Raw genomic sequence first — 19,376 nt, 5'->3', positions numbered from 1 at the left:
TCATTTGCTTCAATTAATCCTTCTTGCTTTCATAACTAAGGAAGTGTCAGAATCGGCAAAAAGGAAGCATATTTTCTATTGGAGTGAAACACGAAAGTCTGCAGACCCTGGGATTGTAATATAAACGCAGAATCACTGGAGGATCTCAGCAGGTCTCACAACATCCATAGGAGGAAAAGATACATGACTGATGTTTCAAACCTGAACCCTTCATCACAGTATGTGTTTTTAATACTATTGATCCTTTTTGTAAGAACATGAACCACAAGAACGAAAGAATTAGGAGCAGGAGTTGGCCATCCAGCCTGCTCCGCCATTTGATGAGATTATGGCTGACCTGATGAGATGCTCATCTCTATCCACCTGCCTTTTCCCCATATCCCTTAATTCCCCGACCATGTAAAAATCGATCCAGCCTTGTCTTAAATATATTTACCGATGTAGCGCCCTCTTCTTCAATGGGCAGAGAATCCCATAGATTCACCAGCCTCATTCTGTTCAAGAAAGGGTTAATAATATGCAGGCAAAAAGTATATTACACTGGTAGACACTTAAAGGACAAAACACTATTTTAAAAAGCCTCAGTATGTTCCTTTAATAAGCAAGTTATAGACTTAGCATCTTTTTGTGAGGTGTAGAGTTTGCCTGAAACCACAGCAACAGTGGCCTAATCCTTCACAATTTAATAAACCGAGCCACTCCTGGGTTTGTGAAACTCTGGAACATCCCCTGTGTGTAACACAGATCAATTTATGTGGCTCTTTTTCACTAATCAAAAAGAGATGGAAGGTTAAAATCAGCTTACTATATATCAAGCAGCAGGCTGGCAAAATAGGATTATTGCAAATAAATTACATTTCCTGCTCTCGAGGTAGATTTTTCAAACTACATTTAAGTGGAATCAAACATTACTTTGAAATGTGTCAATACATGATCGCATTTTCTGAGCTCAGCAGACTTTAATCAAATATTTTTTTTAATTGCTGCTTCTAAAATATTGTCAAAGACTGACATTGCATCACCCACTTAGTATACAATACTAAAAGGTTTTATATATTGCTTGGGAACCTGCAGTAAGATTCTGATTTTGCAATGGTCTATGGGTAGTTGAGGCTCCATTGGAGGGGAGTTGAAGTTGCTACCTCACAAGTTAACACTCACTCTACACCCATGACTTTGGGGACAGGCACAATTCAAATTGCCAATGACACCACAGTCGTCGGCAGAATCACAGACAGCAGGAGAGAGGTAGATCAGCTCATTGAATGGTGCCACAACAAACTTGCACCAGATGATAGCAAAACGAAGGAACTGATGGTGGACTTCAGGATGGGGAAACCAGAACACAAACCATTCCTCATCGAGGGGTCAGCAGAGGAGAGGGAAAAATACTTGGGTGTCAACATCTCTGAAGTTCTGTATTGGGGCCTCCGTGCCAATGCAATCATGAAGAGGGCTCACCAGTGGCTATACTTCATTAGGAGTTTGAGGAGATTCAGTAGGTCACCAAAGACTCTTGCAAATTTCTACAGATGTACTCATACAGAGCATTCTGACTGGTTGCATCACTGCCTGGTAAGGAAGGTGCCAATGGACAGGACAGGAAGAGGCTACAGTAAGTTATGAACTCAGCCAGCACCATCATGGCCATCAGTCTTCACTCCATTAAGGATATCTACGAGAGGCAGTGTCTCTTCAAGGACCCTCAGCACCCAGGCTGTGCCCTCTTCTCATTGCTACCATCAGGAAAGAGGTACAGGAGCCTGAAGATGAACACCCAGTGGTATGAAAACGGATTCTTTCCCCTGGTATCAGATTTCTGAATGGACAATGAACCTATAAACACTTGGTTGATTGAGTATCTTTGATCGGATCTGTATCTTTATCTTTGCTACATAACGGACACTGTTTGACCCGTTGAGTTTCTCCAGCAGTGTTTTTACTTCAACCACGGTGTCTGCAGACTTTTGTGCTTGACTCCAATAGACACCAACTCACTTTTTCTCTTATTTCCCACAAATATATTTTTAAAAATAATTGTAATTTACAGCAATTTTGCACGTATAACGCTGCTGAAAAAAAAGAATTTCTTGGCACATGTTTGTGACAATAAATTCTGATTCTGTTCCGTCTGCAACAGTGTGCGAAGCTGGGTCTTTTGTAACCCTGTAGGAGATGACATGCCTTGGCTGAGCCATTCAAACCAGGCCCTTATTTACTCAGTCAGAGAGCATCAATCACCATTAGTAAAACACATTTTCAGGCCATTATCACATTGCTTTTTTGAGGGAACTTGCTGTGTATACATCCCAATGCAATAATTCCTTGATGTACAAAAGGGGCAAGTTCCCGGAAACAATTTTTTGAGCAGCATTTAGTGAATTAGAGACGGGATACCGTGGTAATTTAGGTACAAAGTATTAATATGCAAGGAGAGTGGGACACACAAGTCATTAGACATGGAGTAAAAACACAGAAATGCTGGAGGAACTCAGCAGATTTCGCATTATCCATCAGAGGTAAAGAAATGACAGTTATATATCTTTACTTTCCATGGACCATGCAAGACCTGTTGAGTTCTTCCAGCATTTCTGTGCTTTTATTTTAGGACAGATGTTGTCAAGATGGAGAGGGTGCAGAGAAGATTTATCAGGACTCGGGGACCTGAGCTCCAGGGAGAGGTTGAGCATGCTGGGGCTTTACTCCTTGGAGCATAGGAGGATGAGGGGAGATCTCAGAGAGGTGAACAAAATCACGAGAGGAACAGATTAGGTGAATGCACAGTCTTTTGTCCAGAGTCGGGGAAACAAGAAGCAGAGGACACAGGTTTAAGGTGATGTGGTGGGGAGGGGAGAGGAACCTGAGAGGTAACTTTTTTACACAGAGGGTAAGTGGATGTATGGAATGGGTTGTGGGAGGAGGTGGTGAGGGAGGATCTATTGCAATGTTTTGCAAAACATTTGGATGAATACATGGATAGGATGGGTTTGGAGGGATATGAGCAGGTGGGAATAGTGTGGGTGGGACATTTTAGACACCTTGAATAAGTTGGGTGAAGTGCCTATTTCTATACTTTCTGACTCCATAGAGTGCAAAATAATATCATGAGTAAAAAATTTAAATAATGGGATTTCATGCCAAAATCTGTAAATCTAATGTTTGTAATTGAGGAATTAGAGAATAAAATCATAAGATTATAAGAGCAGAAATAGGCCATTCAGCCCATTGAGTGTGCCCCACCATTCAATCATGAGCTGATCCATTTTCCCCACTGAGCCCCACATCCCTGCCTTCTCCCCATAACCTTTGATGCCTTGGTTAAAATATCCCCAATGACCTGGCTTCCACAACCACCCGTGGCAACAAATTCCACAGATTATCCAGTTTCTGGCTGAAGAAATTCCTCTACATCTCTGTTCTAACATAACACCCTTCAATCCTGAAATTATGCCCTCTTGTCCTAAACTTTTCCAACCTTTCTACATCTACTGTGTCCAGGCCTTTCAACATTCAAAATGTTTCAACCAGATCCCCCCTCATTCTCCTAAATTCCAACAAGTTCAGACCAAGACCTCCTCATACGATAACCCTTTCATTCCCAGAATCATCCTTGTGAACCTCCTCTGAACCCTCTCCAATGTCAGCACATCCTTTCTTACTGCAATACCTATTCCTTTGAGGTATGTTGGATGCACCAGGGTGTCGGAAGATGCTACAGAATAGGCCAGGCTTTATATTATGCTGTTAAATTGATGGAGATCTCCATTGAACGTGTCAAATATGATCATATCACAGTGATCCAGATACGTGCAATTCCAAGAGAAGACCTGCAAAGTAACCAGCTGCCTCCCAAGGTATGGTATCCATTCACCCAGAGCAACACACAACTGCGGCCGGAAACAACGGGATAATAACATGGGCAGTATGGTTCACGTAGTGGTGAAAGCAAATCTGTTACAACACCATCTACCTGGTTTAAATCTGGTGCTCTCATGTTTTCCCCATGACCTGTGTGGGTTTCTGCCGGGTGCTCCAGTTTCTGGGGGTTATAGATGGATTGGTTTATTTGGGTAGCACAAGCTCATGGGCCAGAAAGGCCTGTTCCCATGTTGTATGTTAATTTAATTTTACACAGGTTGGAGCAATGGGGAAGGCGTGAGGGGAGGGTGCTGGGCTTTCTCATCATTTCTGGATAACAAATACAGTTTATCACTTACAACATGATTGCAAGCAGTACATTCAATTGAGGAATACAAAATCATGAGAAGTTTTGATAGGGGAAACAATCAGAATCTTGTCCCCAGGGTAAAAGCATCATATACTGGAGGACATACATTTAAGGGAGTTTACGGGAGATGTGTGTGACAAACTTTTACACAGAGAGCGATGGGTGCCTGGAACAGGTTGCCAGGAGTAGTGGTGGCAGCATTTATGAGGTTTCTAGATGGACCTGTGAATATGAAAGGGATGGATGGCTCTCCATTAGGTTCAAGCAGCAGAATTTTAGTTTGGTTTAGAACAGACTGAGGGCCGAAGGGCCTGCACTGTTCTATGTTCTAACCAACATAACCCACAGCTACATCCTGTCTCTTCAGCACTGCAGACTTTGAGATCACTGACTTTGGCCTTCAGACGAGAAGGCCAACCATTGTGAATCAGTCAGGGCACCTTATTGTGGTACATGTGGCAGAGGCGTGAGGCAAAGTTTGATACATTTCAGAAAATTCTCAGACTTGCTTTGGTAAATTCCAAGTCTGAACTTGGAAATGAATGGAAGGGGTCAATTTTCTCTAAGAAAAATGCCTTGAATTCATGGAGCAACTTTCAGAGCTGGTTAGCATAACGCTCTGTTATGCTAACCAGCGACCCAAGTTTGAATCTGCCATTTTCCTCCCACGTTCCAAAGACGGATGGGGCTAGTAGGTTGATTGGTCACATGGGTGTATATGAGTGGTGCAGGCTCATGGGCCAGAAGGGCCTGTTACCGTGCTGTATCTCTAAATTTTAAAGTTAAGTGTTCTCTTTCCTTCAATCCTTTAAGTCCATACTTGTACATTTATGAATCAGAATGTTCCACAAGGGAGGGCCTTCAATCACTTTGCTACTCACAGACATGCGCAAAGTTATAAAATTCTTTCCTTCAACCTCTCTCTCTGCCAGCATCCCTGCCTTTCAAAACAACCCCTGCCACCACTCTCTTTGACCAAACTTTTGATCAACTGTCCCAACAATCTCTCTCCCTCTCTGGGGCTCATGGCACATTCTTGTTTGATAAATTTCTGTGAAGTGCTGTGGTGAAATTTTGTAATATTAAAGGCTCTACATAAGTGGCTGTTGCTTGGCAGTTAGCTGGCTAGCTCTTCTGGATTAAAGTGTACCTTTCTGAATCATTTATAGCATCCAACAGGACCTTATCCATTAATGTGCCCAAAATTGAGGCTCCCTTTTGAAAGAGCAGTACATTAAAAAATTCCAGTCTCCGGCTCTATCCGACCTCCACGGGCCATGATCTGGAAGTCAGAGGGTGCTGGGATTTTGAACCCTGACACCCTATTCACACTCATGATGAAGAATGCAACCCCCTTGTACAAAGCTGCTTATTGTTAAGAACAGAAGAGAGAGGACAGGAGTTGGCAATCTGGCTGTTCAATAAGATCGTGGATGATCTGACCGTGACTTCCGTTTCAATTACCCACCTTTAATTATTCAAAAATCTAACTGTGTCTTACATACATTTAATGAGGCAGCTTCTACAGGTGCGCTGGGCAGAGAGTTCTGCAGATTCATATCTGGGAGAAGTAGTCACTTTACATCTCTGTCTTAAATCTACTCCCTAGAATCTTGAGACTGTGCCTTCCCTCTGTGATCACTCTGGGAGCCGCTACTGCAGGAAGATTTATACACAAGCCTCCCAGACAAAGAGTTGCCAAATGTCCTGAGGCTTGGTCAAGTTGGCTCGGGCAAATTGACCCTCTTCCACTGCACGTTTCCTCGTTCTTTCACAACCAAGCAAATGGACAGGTTGCCAACTCTACCCAAATGCATCTTGGATTCTTGCAATATCACATCATCTCTAACTCTCCCAAACTTTGAGAATTTGCTTTGGCTATGAACAATTTGGAACTCATCAGCTAAGAAGCTAAGACATGGAAAACTTGATTTTGAAGGGGTGGAAACAAGGTTTCACAAGATTCAGGTAATGCTCCCAACTCCCCCAACACCCCCCCCCCCCCCCCCCGCCGCCCCAATCTGGTCCCACTGTTATCATTTTATCTACCTCTGTAGTTACTTTTCTTTCAAACTTCCACCCTTCCCCCACTTCCACCACAACCCCCCACCCCCCAATATACCAGTGGCCTGTCCTTGTTTTTGGACATACAACCTGGTAACAGGCCCTTTCAGCCCATGAGCCCAAATTACACCCAATTAACCTACAACCCTGGTTTCGAATGATGGGAGGAAATTGGAGCACCCGGGGAATATCCACCCGGGAAGAACGTACCAACCCCTTACTGACCGTGCGGGATTTGAACCCCAGTCCCGGTTGCTGGTGTTGTGCTACTGCTATGCCCACTGTGCCAGCCCTGTCTCTGTTTGTGCTGCCCCTATTCCAGCCTCTCCACCTCTCATACCTTCTGTCACTCTCACTTCTTAGCCACTCCCCAGTTCTTTTACCCCTTTGTAATATGTATGACCACCCCCTTTTTTCTTTAGACTCAACAAAGGATCCTGATCTGAAAGGTTTCTTCCCCTGTATTCACGTATTCATACATGTATTCTGCCTGACCTGCTGAGTTCCTTCATGTTCACAGGACTAATTCATGGGATGAAAAGGGATAAACTGAAACACAAAGACTGCAGATGGTGGAATCTTGAGCAAAGACTCACTGGAGGAATTCAGCAGGTCAGGCACCATCTATGACAGTCATGGAGAGAGTCTTTAAACTGAGAGTAGATGATTCCAAAACTAGAAGATATAGGTTTAAGGTGAGGTGGGGGGAGAGATTTAAATTTAACATTTTTTAGACAAATAGCACGGTAACAAGCCATTTTGGCCCATGAGTCCATGCCGCCCAATTTACATCCAATTAACCTACACTGCTTCGAATAGTGGGAGGAAACCGAAGCCCTCAGGGAAACGTACAAACTCCTTACAGACAGCATGGGATTCAAAGACGGGTCCCGATTACTGGCGCTGTAAAGGCGTTGCACTAATCACTACGCCAACTGTGCCGCCCTGTAGGCGCCCCAACTTTTTCACTTGGAGGTGTCACCGATGGTTGTCGGCAGAATCAGAAACAGCAATAAGGTAGCATAAAGGAGGGAGATAGATCAGCTCGTTGAGTGGTGTTACTCCAACCACCTTGTACTTAACACTAGCAAAACTAAAGAGATGATCGTGGACTTCAGGAGGGAGTCAGGAGAACGCGACCCAGGCCTCATTGAGGGCTCAGTACTGGAGGTGGTCGAGAACTTCAAATTCCTGAGTGTCAACATCTCCAAGGATCTGCCCTGAAGCCTCCATGTCGATGCTATCATGTTGAAGGCTGGCCAGTGGCTCTACTTTGTGAGGTGCCTGAGGAGGTTCAGTATGTCACTGAAGATTCTCGAAAATTTTCACAGGTGGACAGTGGAAAGCATTCTGGCTGGTTGCTTCACTAGGTCCTTTCAAACTGCCGTGTAAAATGGGTTAACCGGGCAACTTGCCCAGTTAGTGCCCTAGTTACGCAGCTGTTAGAAAGGGTTCAACCCAGTCAACCCCATCAGAATCCAACTGGGTCCATGACCTATCTCAGAGGTATTGCGGGGACGGGATCCCCCTTAAATCGCTGGGTTGACGATTTAATGGGTAGATCCCCCTGCAATTTAAAAGGTGCTGGACAGCACCTTTGCCCCAGTCATCGTTCCCAGGTCCTACGCGGGCCGTCCAGGTGCCGCAGTTTAAAAAGGGCCATGGTCTGGTACAGAGGTGCCAACGTTCAGGATGAGAAAAAAACTCCAGAGGGTCATTAGCTCAGCCTGTGATATCACAGGCACCAGACTTTACTCCATCGAGGACAGCAGCCCCTATCCTCAAAGACCCCGACCACTCAGGCCATGCCCTCTTCACTCTGCTACCATCAGGAGAAAGGTACAGAAGCCTAAAGATGAGCACTCAGCGGCAGAAGGACAGCTTCTTCCCTACTGCCATCAGATTCCTGAATGATCAATGAACCAAAGATAGTGCCTGACTTTAACTTCTCGTCCATTATTTTAATTTATTTCTGATTCTGATTCTGAAACTCTGCGACTCAAAGGGTAAACTCTCAAACTGCAATCTTCATCCTGCCTGGGACCTAGCCCAGAATATCAACTTGGTCAACATGGACAAGTTGGGCTGAAGGGGCTGTTCCCTGCTGTATGACCCTGTGATGTCATTGCCTGCTTTTGGTTCTCACTTTAGAGATACAAATGTCCTTCCTCTTCTCAACTTTAATCCTGGTTACGTAGTCTCTGTCCTTGACTGCTGAACAACTCGGAGAAAACAATCTTTGCATTGAATGATCAACTACTTCAGATGAAACTGGAGAGAATAATCGTCAAGGGAGCCGGTTTGAATCTGACAACATCCAAGCTGAACAATGCAACAGAGGACATATTCATTATCCCTTCACTATTAGCTACTTAGGACAGAGTGAAGGTGCATAATAATTTTTCTTAAACCGCCCCACAGTCTAATCCACTTGAGATGTGCAGAAAGAACCCACCATTGTGTCTGTTTCCATCGCCGTCAATGTCTTGAGCTTTGAATATTTTTGAGAAGGATTTATTGGGTGGGATTGGGAGCAATGGGAAAGCGAAAGTGGAAGATATTATTAATGAGAATCCTCCATCTCTATTGTAGGTAATCTGCAGTCACGAACACTTTGATTTAATTATCAAAATTGTGACTGGCATTTATACAACAGAGGTTAATTGGGGTCACAAAGAGCAAGAAAAAAAAGTCTCTTACCTAACCAATCGTTGAACTTCTTCACCTCCGTGGGGAGTCCGAGCTCTGTGAAATCGCCCGTGTGAAGCAGAATGTCCCCATACGGCATCTGAATGCCGTCTGTCCGCGAATGTGTGTCTGAGACACAAACAAACCGTGTGTGGCCTGCTGGTTTCGGAGTGTCATACGGGACAGGGTCAACCCTGGGTCCATGCACAATGAGATAAAGAGACAAAAATTGTTGGGTTAACAAGACATTAATTTATCTGGCACTTCCTCATTACTGACCGGTCCGAACACACACAGAACCGTTAGCATTAATTAACCTTTAAATTGCAGAAATGTTCCACTGATAAGTTGCACACACACATAGGTCACTCCGGAAACAGGGAATTGAAACGTCGACAGCATGAGAAAGCATGTCCGATTTTTTTCATAAATTAAAATGTAATTACAAATGATTTACAGTACCTCATTAAAAATTATGCTCTAATTAAAGTTGCTTCTGAAACTGGGTCCAATGATGTTCTACAATTAATTTAACATTTTTCAGACAAGGAGAAATCAATTCCTTTTTTACACACCGAGGACAGCCTTTTCAGTTGAAAAGAGAATTTCTGGGTCTGCATTTCTCTTTTTAAAATATAATATTTTGTTCATCAATTAAATACTACGGGGGAATAGGACAAAAAACAGTTTACAACCCAGGAAGAAATGGGGCACTTTTCTTTCCAAAATAAAAATGTAGGAGACATCATGAGTTATGTGGAGATGAACAAGGCTATTTGGTCCATCTTAATTTATTTTTTCCTCATAATGAGAGGCAATGGTATTTAATAAGTTTAAGTTCATGTCTATTACCACCAGCTGCACATATACAACCAGAGGAGCCAGGGTTTCTCCAGACCTAAGTGCACACATACAATCACACACAGGCACGTGCACGCACACACCCACCCACACACACGCACACCCACACACACACATGCGCGCCCACACACAAAGACATGCGCGCACCCACACACATGCGCGCCCACACGCCCACGCGCACGCACGCGCACACACACACACGCACACACACACACACACACACACACAATAAAAATCACACTTATTTTGGAATGATTTTTATCACAGTTGCTGCCAAAATTACAAACAGCAGTGAGGAAGTGTACATGAGGGAGATAGATCAGCTTGTTAAATAGTGTAACAACAACAATCTTGCACTCAACCTCAGCAAAGCCAAGGAGATGATTGTGGACTTCAGAAGGAAGTCAGCGGAACACGACCCAGTCCTCATCAAGGGCTCAGTAGTGGAGAGGGTCAAGAACTTCAAATTCCTGGGTGTCAATATCTCTGAGGATCTGTCCTGGAGCCTCCAAGCTGACGCAATCACAAAGGTTTGCCTGCGGCTATACGTGGTGAGGTGCCTGAGGAGATTCACCGGTGTCTTAAAAAAGCAGCCTCTATTCTCAAGGACCCCCACCACCCAGGCCATTCCCTCTTCACTCTGCTACCATTGTGAGCAAAGGTACAAGAGCCTAAATAGGAGCACTCAGCTGCACAAGGACAGCTTCTTCCCCACTGCCATCAGATTCCTGAATAATTAGTGAACCAAAAGCACTACTTTACTTTTCATGCTCTACTATTTTTATTTATAGTAATGTTGTAAGATGGCTAGAATATGTTTGCTTGCACTATATAATGATGCAACAAAACACTGAATTTCATGACAATAAATCCTGATTCTGATTCAGTTACAGGATACTGTTGGTTAATCTCATGGCCTGCGGGAAGAAACTATTCCCGAGACTGGCCATCCTGATTTTGATGTTCCTGTACCTCCATACTGATGGCAGTGAGTCAAAGATACTGTGTGCTGGATGGAAAGTGCCCTCAGTAATTTGAGCACTGTTTAAGGAATGCTCATCAATAGGATTCCAGGTGAATGTCGTCAACAAAGGCACACCCCAGTGGTCTTCTCGGCCATTTTGATGATCCTTCTGGTCTGATGCTTCACAGCTGGATCAACACACAAGATCCTGGAGGTACTCAACAGGTCAGGTAATATCCATGGAGGCCAATAGGTGGTCAACATTTTGGGTGGGAAACCCTCATCAGGAAGGACTTAAATTAAAAAAAAAAAAAATTCTCAGGATGCAGGCATTGTTGATATGGTCAAGGTTCAACAATAGCCTGAGTTGCTGATTGGGACACATCAGAGGTCAGTTGGACTCACCATACTGATGTGAAACTGGAGTGATGTATCTGCCCGAATGGGACCGATAGAGGATTTTAATAATTGCTCTATCATTGCTCGGTCTAAGTTCTGGAGCTTCCTTTGCAAAAGCCTTGTGGGTTCTCCTTCACCACACTGACTGCAGATATTCAGGAGATCCCTCGACCCCACTGTGAGCAGAGGGGACCAATGTAAATGCTGGCGATGGCACCAACCTGAAGATTTCTAAACTATTCCCTGCTCATTCCATAAGGTTCTTTATTTAATCAACCAAATTTCTGTTCAACGCTTTAGCAGGAAACTCCCAGTGGCCACCTTTTTCAATTCCCTGCCTCATTTCCTTGCCAACATGTCTGTCCATCATGGACTCATGCATGGCCAAACTGAGACCACCTGCCAATTGGAGGAACAACAGCTCATCTTCCATCTGGGCACCCTCCAACCAGATGACTTTGACATTATCTTTTCCAGTTTCTGTTATCCAACCCCTCCCGTCTTTCCCTATGTTTCCTTTCCTCTAGCTCTCTCTCTCACCTTTCATAGAGCCAAAATCAATTCTCACCTTTCTTCTTATCATATCCAATTAACCCCTTTTGTCTCTTGGTCTGAACTCCTCCCCTCCCCCTCCCATTCTTCCCCCTTTCTTTCCCCAGCCTTTAGTTCAGACTCCTGTCTTTTCACACACCTCGAAGAAGAGCTCGGGCCCAAACATTGGTTACATATCTTCATCTCCTAGGGATGCTGTGAAACCTGCTGAGTTTCTCCAGCAATTCTGTGTTTTGACTTTAAATTCCCTAGCCTCAGTGGAGTGATTTGAACGTGTCTACAATCAGACTTCAATCTTTTCACCATCCATGTCACCGATGACCATTGTGTGAAGCAGAAGGATGATAAAGGCACAACACTGGTTGATGACAAGGTACAGTGGCAGCAGGCTGGTTGTTCCCTTTCGGCTGAGAGGCAACTCAATTCCCGACACTTAGCCAGGAAGTGTGCTCGGTCCCAAAACCTCTGCTGCTGATGTCTGAAGGTGTTGAGACCAACGTGGTATGTTACAGTGGGCACCTGCAGCTGTACCTAACCATTCTGTATTACCAACACTGGTGGGCAAGGATTGGCTCAGAAGCTAAAGGCAGGAGTGCCGAAAATCAGGTGGATGCCAGAACAAGTAAGAGGAGAGGAGAGGAGGGAGCAAGGGGAAGGGGCATGGGCTAATAGGTTAAAGGTGGTACTACAGATGGGAGGGCAGAAGAGAAAGAAGCTGAGAAGGGATGGGGAGATAGGGTTGAGGGCAGCTCTCTGATGGGTCAAGGGAAATGGTTGGAGAGCTGGAAGAAAAGTGACAGAGGGTCTGGGACAGAAAGAGATTGAAAGGGGGCGAAAATGGAAAGGTTGAAGTTGATGCTGTCATGTTGGAAACTGCTGAGGCAGAATATAAGGTGGGGTTATACAGCACAGACACAGACCCTTCAGTCCATCTTGTCTGAGGCAACCATAATTCTTATCGAGGCTCATCTCATCTGCTCACATTAGGCTCTTTCCCTATCCAAGTGGCTCTCCGTAAATACATGTACCTGCTTCCAGCTGTTGACCTACCATCCACTCTCTGTTGCTCCTAAACCTACTGAACAAATTTGGTGCGATATTGGCCCAACTCTCTGTCAGCTTTGTACTTGATTTACACTGGCAGTAATTGGGGAAAATCTACACAGTGTTGGAGCACAAACCTTCCAGTAGATAATTGGGAAGTAAAGGATCAGTGTCCTTCAGAAGAATACAAGACTCTCATCTGAACAAAACAATATTTATTTATATAGATATAATATTTGACCTGCATATGTATTATTTGCTGCCTGTCTCATTGAATGTCGACATGATGGAGAACGAAGTTTCATCAGGTTGAACTTGTACAATCAGGTGACAATAAACTTGACTTGGACAGCAGGAGGAGGAGGGCATATTGTGTCTAATCTGTCTTTCAATGAGGTTGTGGCAGATTGTTGGCATCCATACCTCTTCCTCACTCTCTTCTTAGCTCTAAAGGTCACGTAATGTCACGTAATAATACATAAAATATGTAATATACATGATATACTTCCACTTTTACCTGCGTAAGGCAAACAGTCACTGTGAGTCTCGCCCAGCATCCCTAACATCAGAGAAAGAAAAGCAAAAGAGAGTCCCCTCAGAGTGGATTAACCACCGGTGTTCCCGCTGCCTCTACAGCCGCACAGACTCCCGTTCAAACCATTGGCAGCCCAAGCTTCAGATCCAAATCTTTAACATGACAAGGACGCCTTCAGCACCCGAGGACCTTCGGGAGTCTTTCTTGCCCTCAGCACCCTATCGAATGTCGGTTGTGATACCAGGATCCCATGATCCAGTCTCCAGTTGCCCACATCCCGTATAGGACCCTCAGCTACTGAGCCCCTTGCAAGTCCGCCACTGTGGTCACCGCCCAGTAGGGTAATCTCCTCTACTTCTCCTCAGTGGGGGGAGGAGGTGTTCTCCCCATTTCTGATACCCTGCGCCAGTCCACTCCTCCCGAGTGTCTGCAACCTCCTCGTTTTACGCTGCCCAGCACAGGTTCCACCATCTTGGGCACAGAACCAGAGGATGCAGGATTTTTGGATTTCCTTATAATCCAAATATTTCATCAACTATGAGTATATTCAGTGACTCAATCTCCACAATTCTCTGGAGTAGAGATCTCTCAGAAAAATAATTCCTCCTCATCTCCAATTTAAATGAGTGATTCCTCAGTTCAGTCATAGTTCCTATGTGCATTCAGCTAAACATTCTTAAGAACTCTGAGAAGGTGGTGAATCCAGGTCAGATTATAAGGCAAATCCCTTTCCCCTCCATGGAGTCCATCTGCATGCCTCAGAAAGTCAGCCGACAACCTGAAGGACCCACTGCACCCCTGTCGCACTTTCTTCTCACTCCTCTCATTGAAGAGAACGTTCGATACTGTGAAATCATGTGCCAACAGGTTTAAAGACAGTTTCTTCACCACAGCCATCAGACTTCTGAGCGAAACCCACAACACTGCTACCATGCTTCCTTTTCATCTTCTTCTCTGGCGATCCATCCCATAGGATGATGATGGTTCCTTTCAGTCTGTTTGTGGGGTGTGATATGTGCATCCTGGAGCGGCTGTACAGGGCGATCCTTGACAGACTCTACTTGCCACATCCTTGGCAGGTGAGGCCTGGAGGGACAGCAGGGACAAAAGCTCTGTTGTGGTACTTCCTGTGCCTTTCCTCTGTTGCCTCTTTGAGATAGTGTCCACACCTTTTCTGATGGCGTCCCTCCACTGTGAGTGATCTTGACCCAGATCCTCCCATGTTGATGGGGCAATGTTGGCTTTCTTGAGGGTCTTGGGCAGAACATCCTTGCACCGTAGTCACTGACTACGGTGACTCTGATACGGGCACCACGACTCACATCCATATAGCAAGGCTGATAATGACAATGGCCCTGCCCACCTTGAATTTGGTGGCCAACCTGATGTACTATCTGCCTTTTCATACACTTTACATGACTGCATGAATGTTCAGGATTGCTTGATCGTCTATTGACAGAAGAGCCCTTTTCACTGAAAAAGACATCTTGTGACTAATAAATAAACTTCAAACTTAATAGAGATTCTGCTCTCAATTTCCTCTTCAATGGTTTCTGAAATCCCTGGGGCTGCTCCCTTCTTTCATCCAACTTTTGCTCTACGAGCCCGTGTTGCCCAATTGACCTCCACCCCAGGTGGGAGGACACCGGAGAACCTGAGGAAGCCCACGCAGACACGAGGAAAACATACAAACTCACACCAGCAGGTTCAGGAACAGCTGCTCCCCCTCCATCGTCAGATTCCTCAACAACAAACTCCATCAGGGACTCGTTTAAAGAATTTTTACACAATTATTTTTTTTCTCTTTGTATTGCACAGTCAGTTTGTTTACATTTCTTTATTTGTTTACATGTGTACGATGAGTACAGTTTTTTTTTCACTGCCAATTAGTGGTAATTCTGCCATGCCTGCAGGAAAAAGAAACTCAGGGTTGTACGTGATACCATGCATGTACTCTGACAATAAATCTGAAACCTGAAACTCCTTACAGACAACGCTGGATTCAAACCCAGGTCACTGACACTGTAACAGCGTTGTCCTCACCACTATGCTGACAGTAATTTATCTTCCATCTCGATAAAGCATTTTTTGTTTCGAATGATGGATGAAGGTCGGGGGAATGAGGAGGTAATGAATACCAGCAGTGCCCCAGAGGGCAGCTCGGTTATTTCCCACTGGGTTAGCTCTGTCTTCCTCCCCTGGCGCAGGGACTAAAGCTCCTGCCTTTTGAACAGTTGTGGGATTATCATTGGATGTTAGGTCTGCGCCAAGACTGGCTGGGTCATCAGCTTCAGCAAACGGATGGTGAAAATATTATCCTCCGGACACATGGAGAGGCCTGCTTCAAAGTAACAGCCATGAGCTATTTCAGAAGAGTGGGGGCCCTGGAAATGAAAGCCCCCACCCAAAAACAGGCATCTGTGCTCCTGTGGCACCCCCTCGGTGTACCCTTTGGGCTGGAATGACTGCAGCGTGGCAGGACAGCTGCCGACTTCGGCAAGAGTTCCGCACAGAGCCACAGTTTGCAGACGCAACATCAGAGCCCACACTTTATCATGTGACCCAAAACTAGCAGAGGGTCATTTGCCAGTAGACTGATTGCACTTAATAACATCATTAATGCATGCATTGACTAGTGTGAAGCCGGCGTAACTTGATCACGATGGTTTGTTCCCATTACTGTCGACTAATTGCTAACAGATCCTGAGTGGGCTGCTAGGTCATTCACATTTTTATTGAGTGTATGTCACTGAGTTTATCCTGCTGCCCGGATCAGAGCAAGGCTTGATTTTCCCAGGTGTTCTTTCATCTTAGTGCTAATTTGGCCTAAGTTTACATTTTAAGTTTGGTATAACGTGAAGGGCTCTACTGCGAGCAGATTGGCAGGTTATCTCCAACATTCACACAGCCACGTCAAGAGCACAATCACAGAGCATAGAATTGCAATGAAAATGAAGGATCAATTAACACCAAGCAAGGGCAGCATTGAGGTGGGGTTCATTCAGGAGCCTGATGACTACAGGGAAGAAGTAAAAACACAATGCTGAAGAAACTCAGCAGGTCAATCAGTATACTTTACGTATGGCACTCAAGGTATCCTTGATGAAGGGCTCAAGCCCAAAACATCCGTTATGTATCTTTATATTTGGTATATAAAGTACACTTCTCGTGCAATGTCACCTTGCCACGGTGGAGAAGCTCATGTAGTCCTGGGATCCTGGGAGCAATGCCATCTGAAGCTGTGCTCCTGGTAGGATCACCTATGGCGGTAAGGCGGAGGGTGAGGTCCCTGATGAAGAACAATCCAACCAAGTCCTCAATGGTGGAACATGCAGATGAAGTTACTCTGAACTCGACGGCTGTGAAGGCGGACGAAGGCTGCAGCAAATCCATCAGCTCCGATCATCGTGGAATTCAGGCCATTGCAATTAGTTGGTTGATTTGGGAAGTATCGTGTGCTTCTCGGAGTGAAACATCTAGTACACACATGGGCGTCTTCACTCTGTGGATCAGTGGAATGAAGGCCATCATCCTCAACCTCGAGGATTAGCCATGGTGACAATAAAGGAGATTGTTCGACCTGCTGAGTTTCTCCAGCATTGTGCTTTTACTTCAACCAGTGTCTGCAGACTGTCATATTTTACTTACAGCTGCAGGAAAGAAACCATTTTTAACCCTGTTGGTGGGCATTCTCACCCTCTTGAGCCTTTTCCCTGGAAATGGCAGGCCCTTCAGTATGTTAGCTACCTTTCCCAGGCAGCATGATATGCAGATGGAGTCCATTGAGGGGAGGAAAGTTTGTGTGATGATCTGAGGTGCATTCATCATCTTTGGTAGATTCTTCCAATCTTTGCACTGAGACTTTCAATTTAATCTCATCAGCATTTATGTGTCATACACAGTTTGAGAGAAAACTTGGGTGAAGGAAGAGCTCTCAATGGTCAAATTGGGCAGAAATTGTCAGTTGAGGAGCCTGTTCTTATACTGTTCTTTGAGAGACTGTACCAGCATAACAACAGACTGAATGGTCCCCTTCTATATCCTAAACAAATATAGAACAATGTGAAATGTGCCATGAGTTAAGGCAGCAGGTTAAGACACATCAGACACACCATCCACACTCCAAGGAATTGGCCCAAAGCTTGGATCGACGAACGAACATACGGGTAAATTATTTACAGATGAAGAATTACTGTCAGGACTCGGTAATTCCAGCGTCGTGACAGTTTAGGCCAGATTGAAGTGAGCTTCCCGCTGCCTTTGAATCTGAACATGGGGAACAGTCACTTCATTACAGGAAGCATGTGTTAGGGGTGGCCAACCTGTTAATTTTTTTAATTTAGACAGACGGCACAGTAACAGGCCATTTCAGCCCACGAGTCCATGCCTCTCAATTAAACCTATACCCCCAGGTCGTACTCGTGGGCTGAAATGACATGTCAGCATGCTGTATGTCTGAATTAAAAATTAAAAGGCTGGCCACCCCTGATGGTTTGGAAAGGGTGCAGAGGAGATTTACCAAATGTTGCCTGGTTTGAGAACATCTCATATGAAATAAGGTTGACAGAGCGGTAACTGAATAGAAATTTATGGGATTACAAAGGGCCAGCCCGCACCTTTTTCCTGGGGTCACAATAGCAAATACCAAAGGACATCTGTTTAAGGGAGATGGCAGAATTTTACACAGTGAGTGGTGGGTGCCTGAAATGCAGTGGTGGTGGAGGCCGGAACACTAGGGAAATTCAATAGATAGGCACATGGATATAAGAAAAATAGAGGATTATGGGTGTGAGGTAGGGGAAAATTAGTTTGTCGTGGAGTAGGTTGAGACAACGTCATGGGCTGAAGATCCTGTGCTGGGAAGTCTACTCTACACAGCATCCGACAGTGGTTCACCAGTGATTATAAACTTCTTAAGCCGAGAAACGAATGCAGACTCCGGCCAATCTATTCACAGTAAACTCCTTCAATTGACAGTAAGAATGAGGGATGCAGCAGTACTGCAGATTTCCTTTGATCATTCTATTACTGAACCTGGAATCTATGAGCCAGCTACGAGAGGCTGGAGGAGCTCAGCTGATCAGAAAGCATCCATGCATAGAAAAGGTCAGATAAAGGGTCCAGGCCCAAAATGAGGACTTACCATTTTTCTCCATGGTTGTTGACTGCTCCGCTGAATTCCTCTTGATTCTCATTGTTTGAGTAATGAGAAATGGTCTGGGTTTTTTTTTGTGATTGTGATTGAGGGATAAATATTTAACCTAGGCCTGAAAACCTCCGGGCCACACCAGGAATGAGGCCAGGAGTCAGAGCTCACAAGCACATGTAAAACATTAAAGCATGTGATGTACAACCTCATTAAACAGTGCTGAGATTTTCTTGAGCTTTAATGCATCGCAACAAACAGTACTGAGTTAAATCAAGAATCACGGCAGTGTCCAGCTAAACAGAGAATCACAGCAACTAGTGTCTAGTTAACTGAGAATCACTGCAACCCGTAGTTAGTAACTGAGAGAATCAAGGCAGAGTCTTGTTAAATACAGAATATCAGCCAACAGTCTCCAGTTAAGCAGAGAATCACAGAGAGGTGTTTACAGTGTCCTGTTATACCTAGTATCTATGAATGGCAAACAATGAGGAGACATTTTAAAATACAAGAATATTCCATATGAAAGCAATGTGATTTTTCTAGAATACAGCGAATGGTTGTTGCTGCACTAAAATCAGTCCTCGACATGTACTGTGGCGTTCAAGGCAAGAGATGGAACAATTATCCAGTCATTTCCATTCCCGCGTCTGTACTCCTATAGATAATATGCACTAAGGAGGGGGATCTTGCTCCTCTCCAACTGAATGACCTACGGAACCTTTAACTGCCATGAGTTTAGTAGCTCTTCCAACCAATGGGTTTAGCTGTGCAAACCACCTGCCTGGATGCAAGTGCCATGGAGATTTCCAGGAAGCTTGCACACCAGTGGCACTGTGATACTTGCTGGGGGCTAGCTTGGAACTCTGGCAACTCCTGTCACTGGCTTCAGAGC

At 44.7% G+C, this 19,376-nt stretch overlaps 1 protein-coding gene across 3 annotated transcripts in view; it reads right to left on the bottom strand.

The window, feature by feature from the left end:
• The window catches only part of mpped2a (metallophosphoesterase domain containing 2a), a 145,600-nt gene that overhangs the window by 86,622 nt on the left and 39,602 nt on the right, over positions 1–19,376 (bottom strand). For all 3 annotated transcript variants that reach the window (XR_011346397.1, XR_011346399.1, XM_069902910.1), the window contains exon 3: positions 8,993–9,174. Coding sequence is in view for 1 of the 3 variants with exons in the window: in XM_069902910.1 (XP_069759011.1) it covers positions 8,993–9,174 (182 nt within the window). In the remaining 2 variants the exon portion in view is untranslated. The remainder of the gene's footprint in view (positions 1–8,992; positions 9,175–19,376) is intronic.

This window comes from Narcine bancroftii, chromosome 1, assembly GCF_036971445.1.
Source record: "Narcine bancroftii isolate sNarBan1 chromosome 1, sNarBan1.hap1, whole genome shotgun sequence".
Taxonomy (NCBI): domain Eukaryota; kingdom Metazoa; phylum Chordata; class Chondrichthyes; order Torpediniformes; family Narcinidae; genus Narcine; species Narcine bancroftii.
The sequence above is the reverse complement of the archived record's forward strand: the minus strand, read 5'-3'. Positions and strand labels throughout refer to the sequence as shown.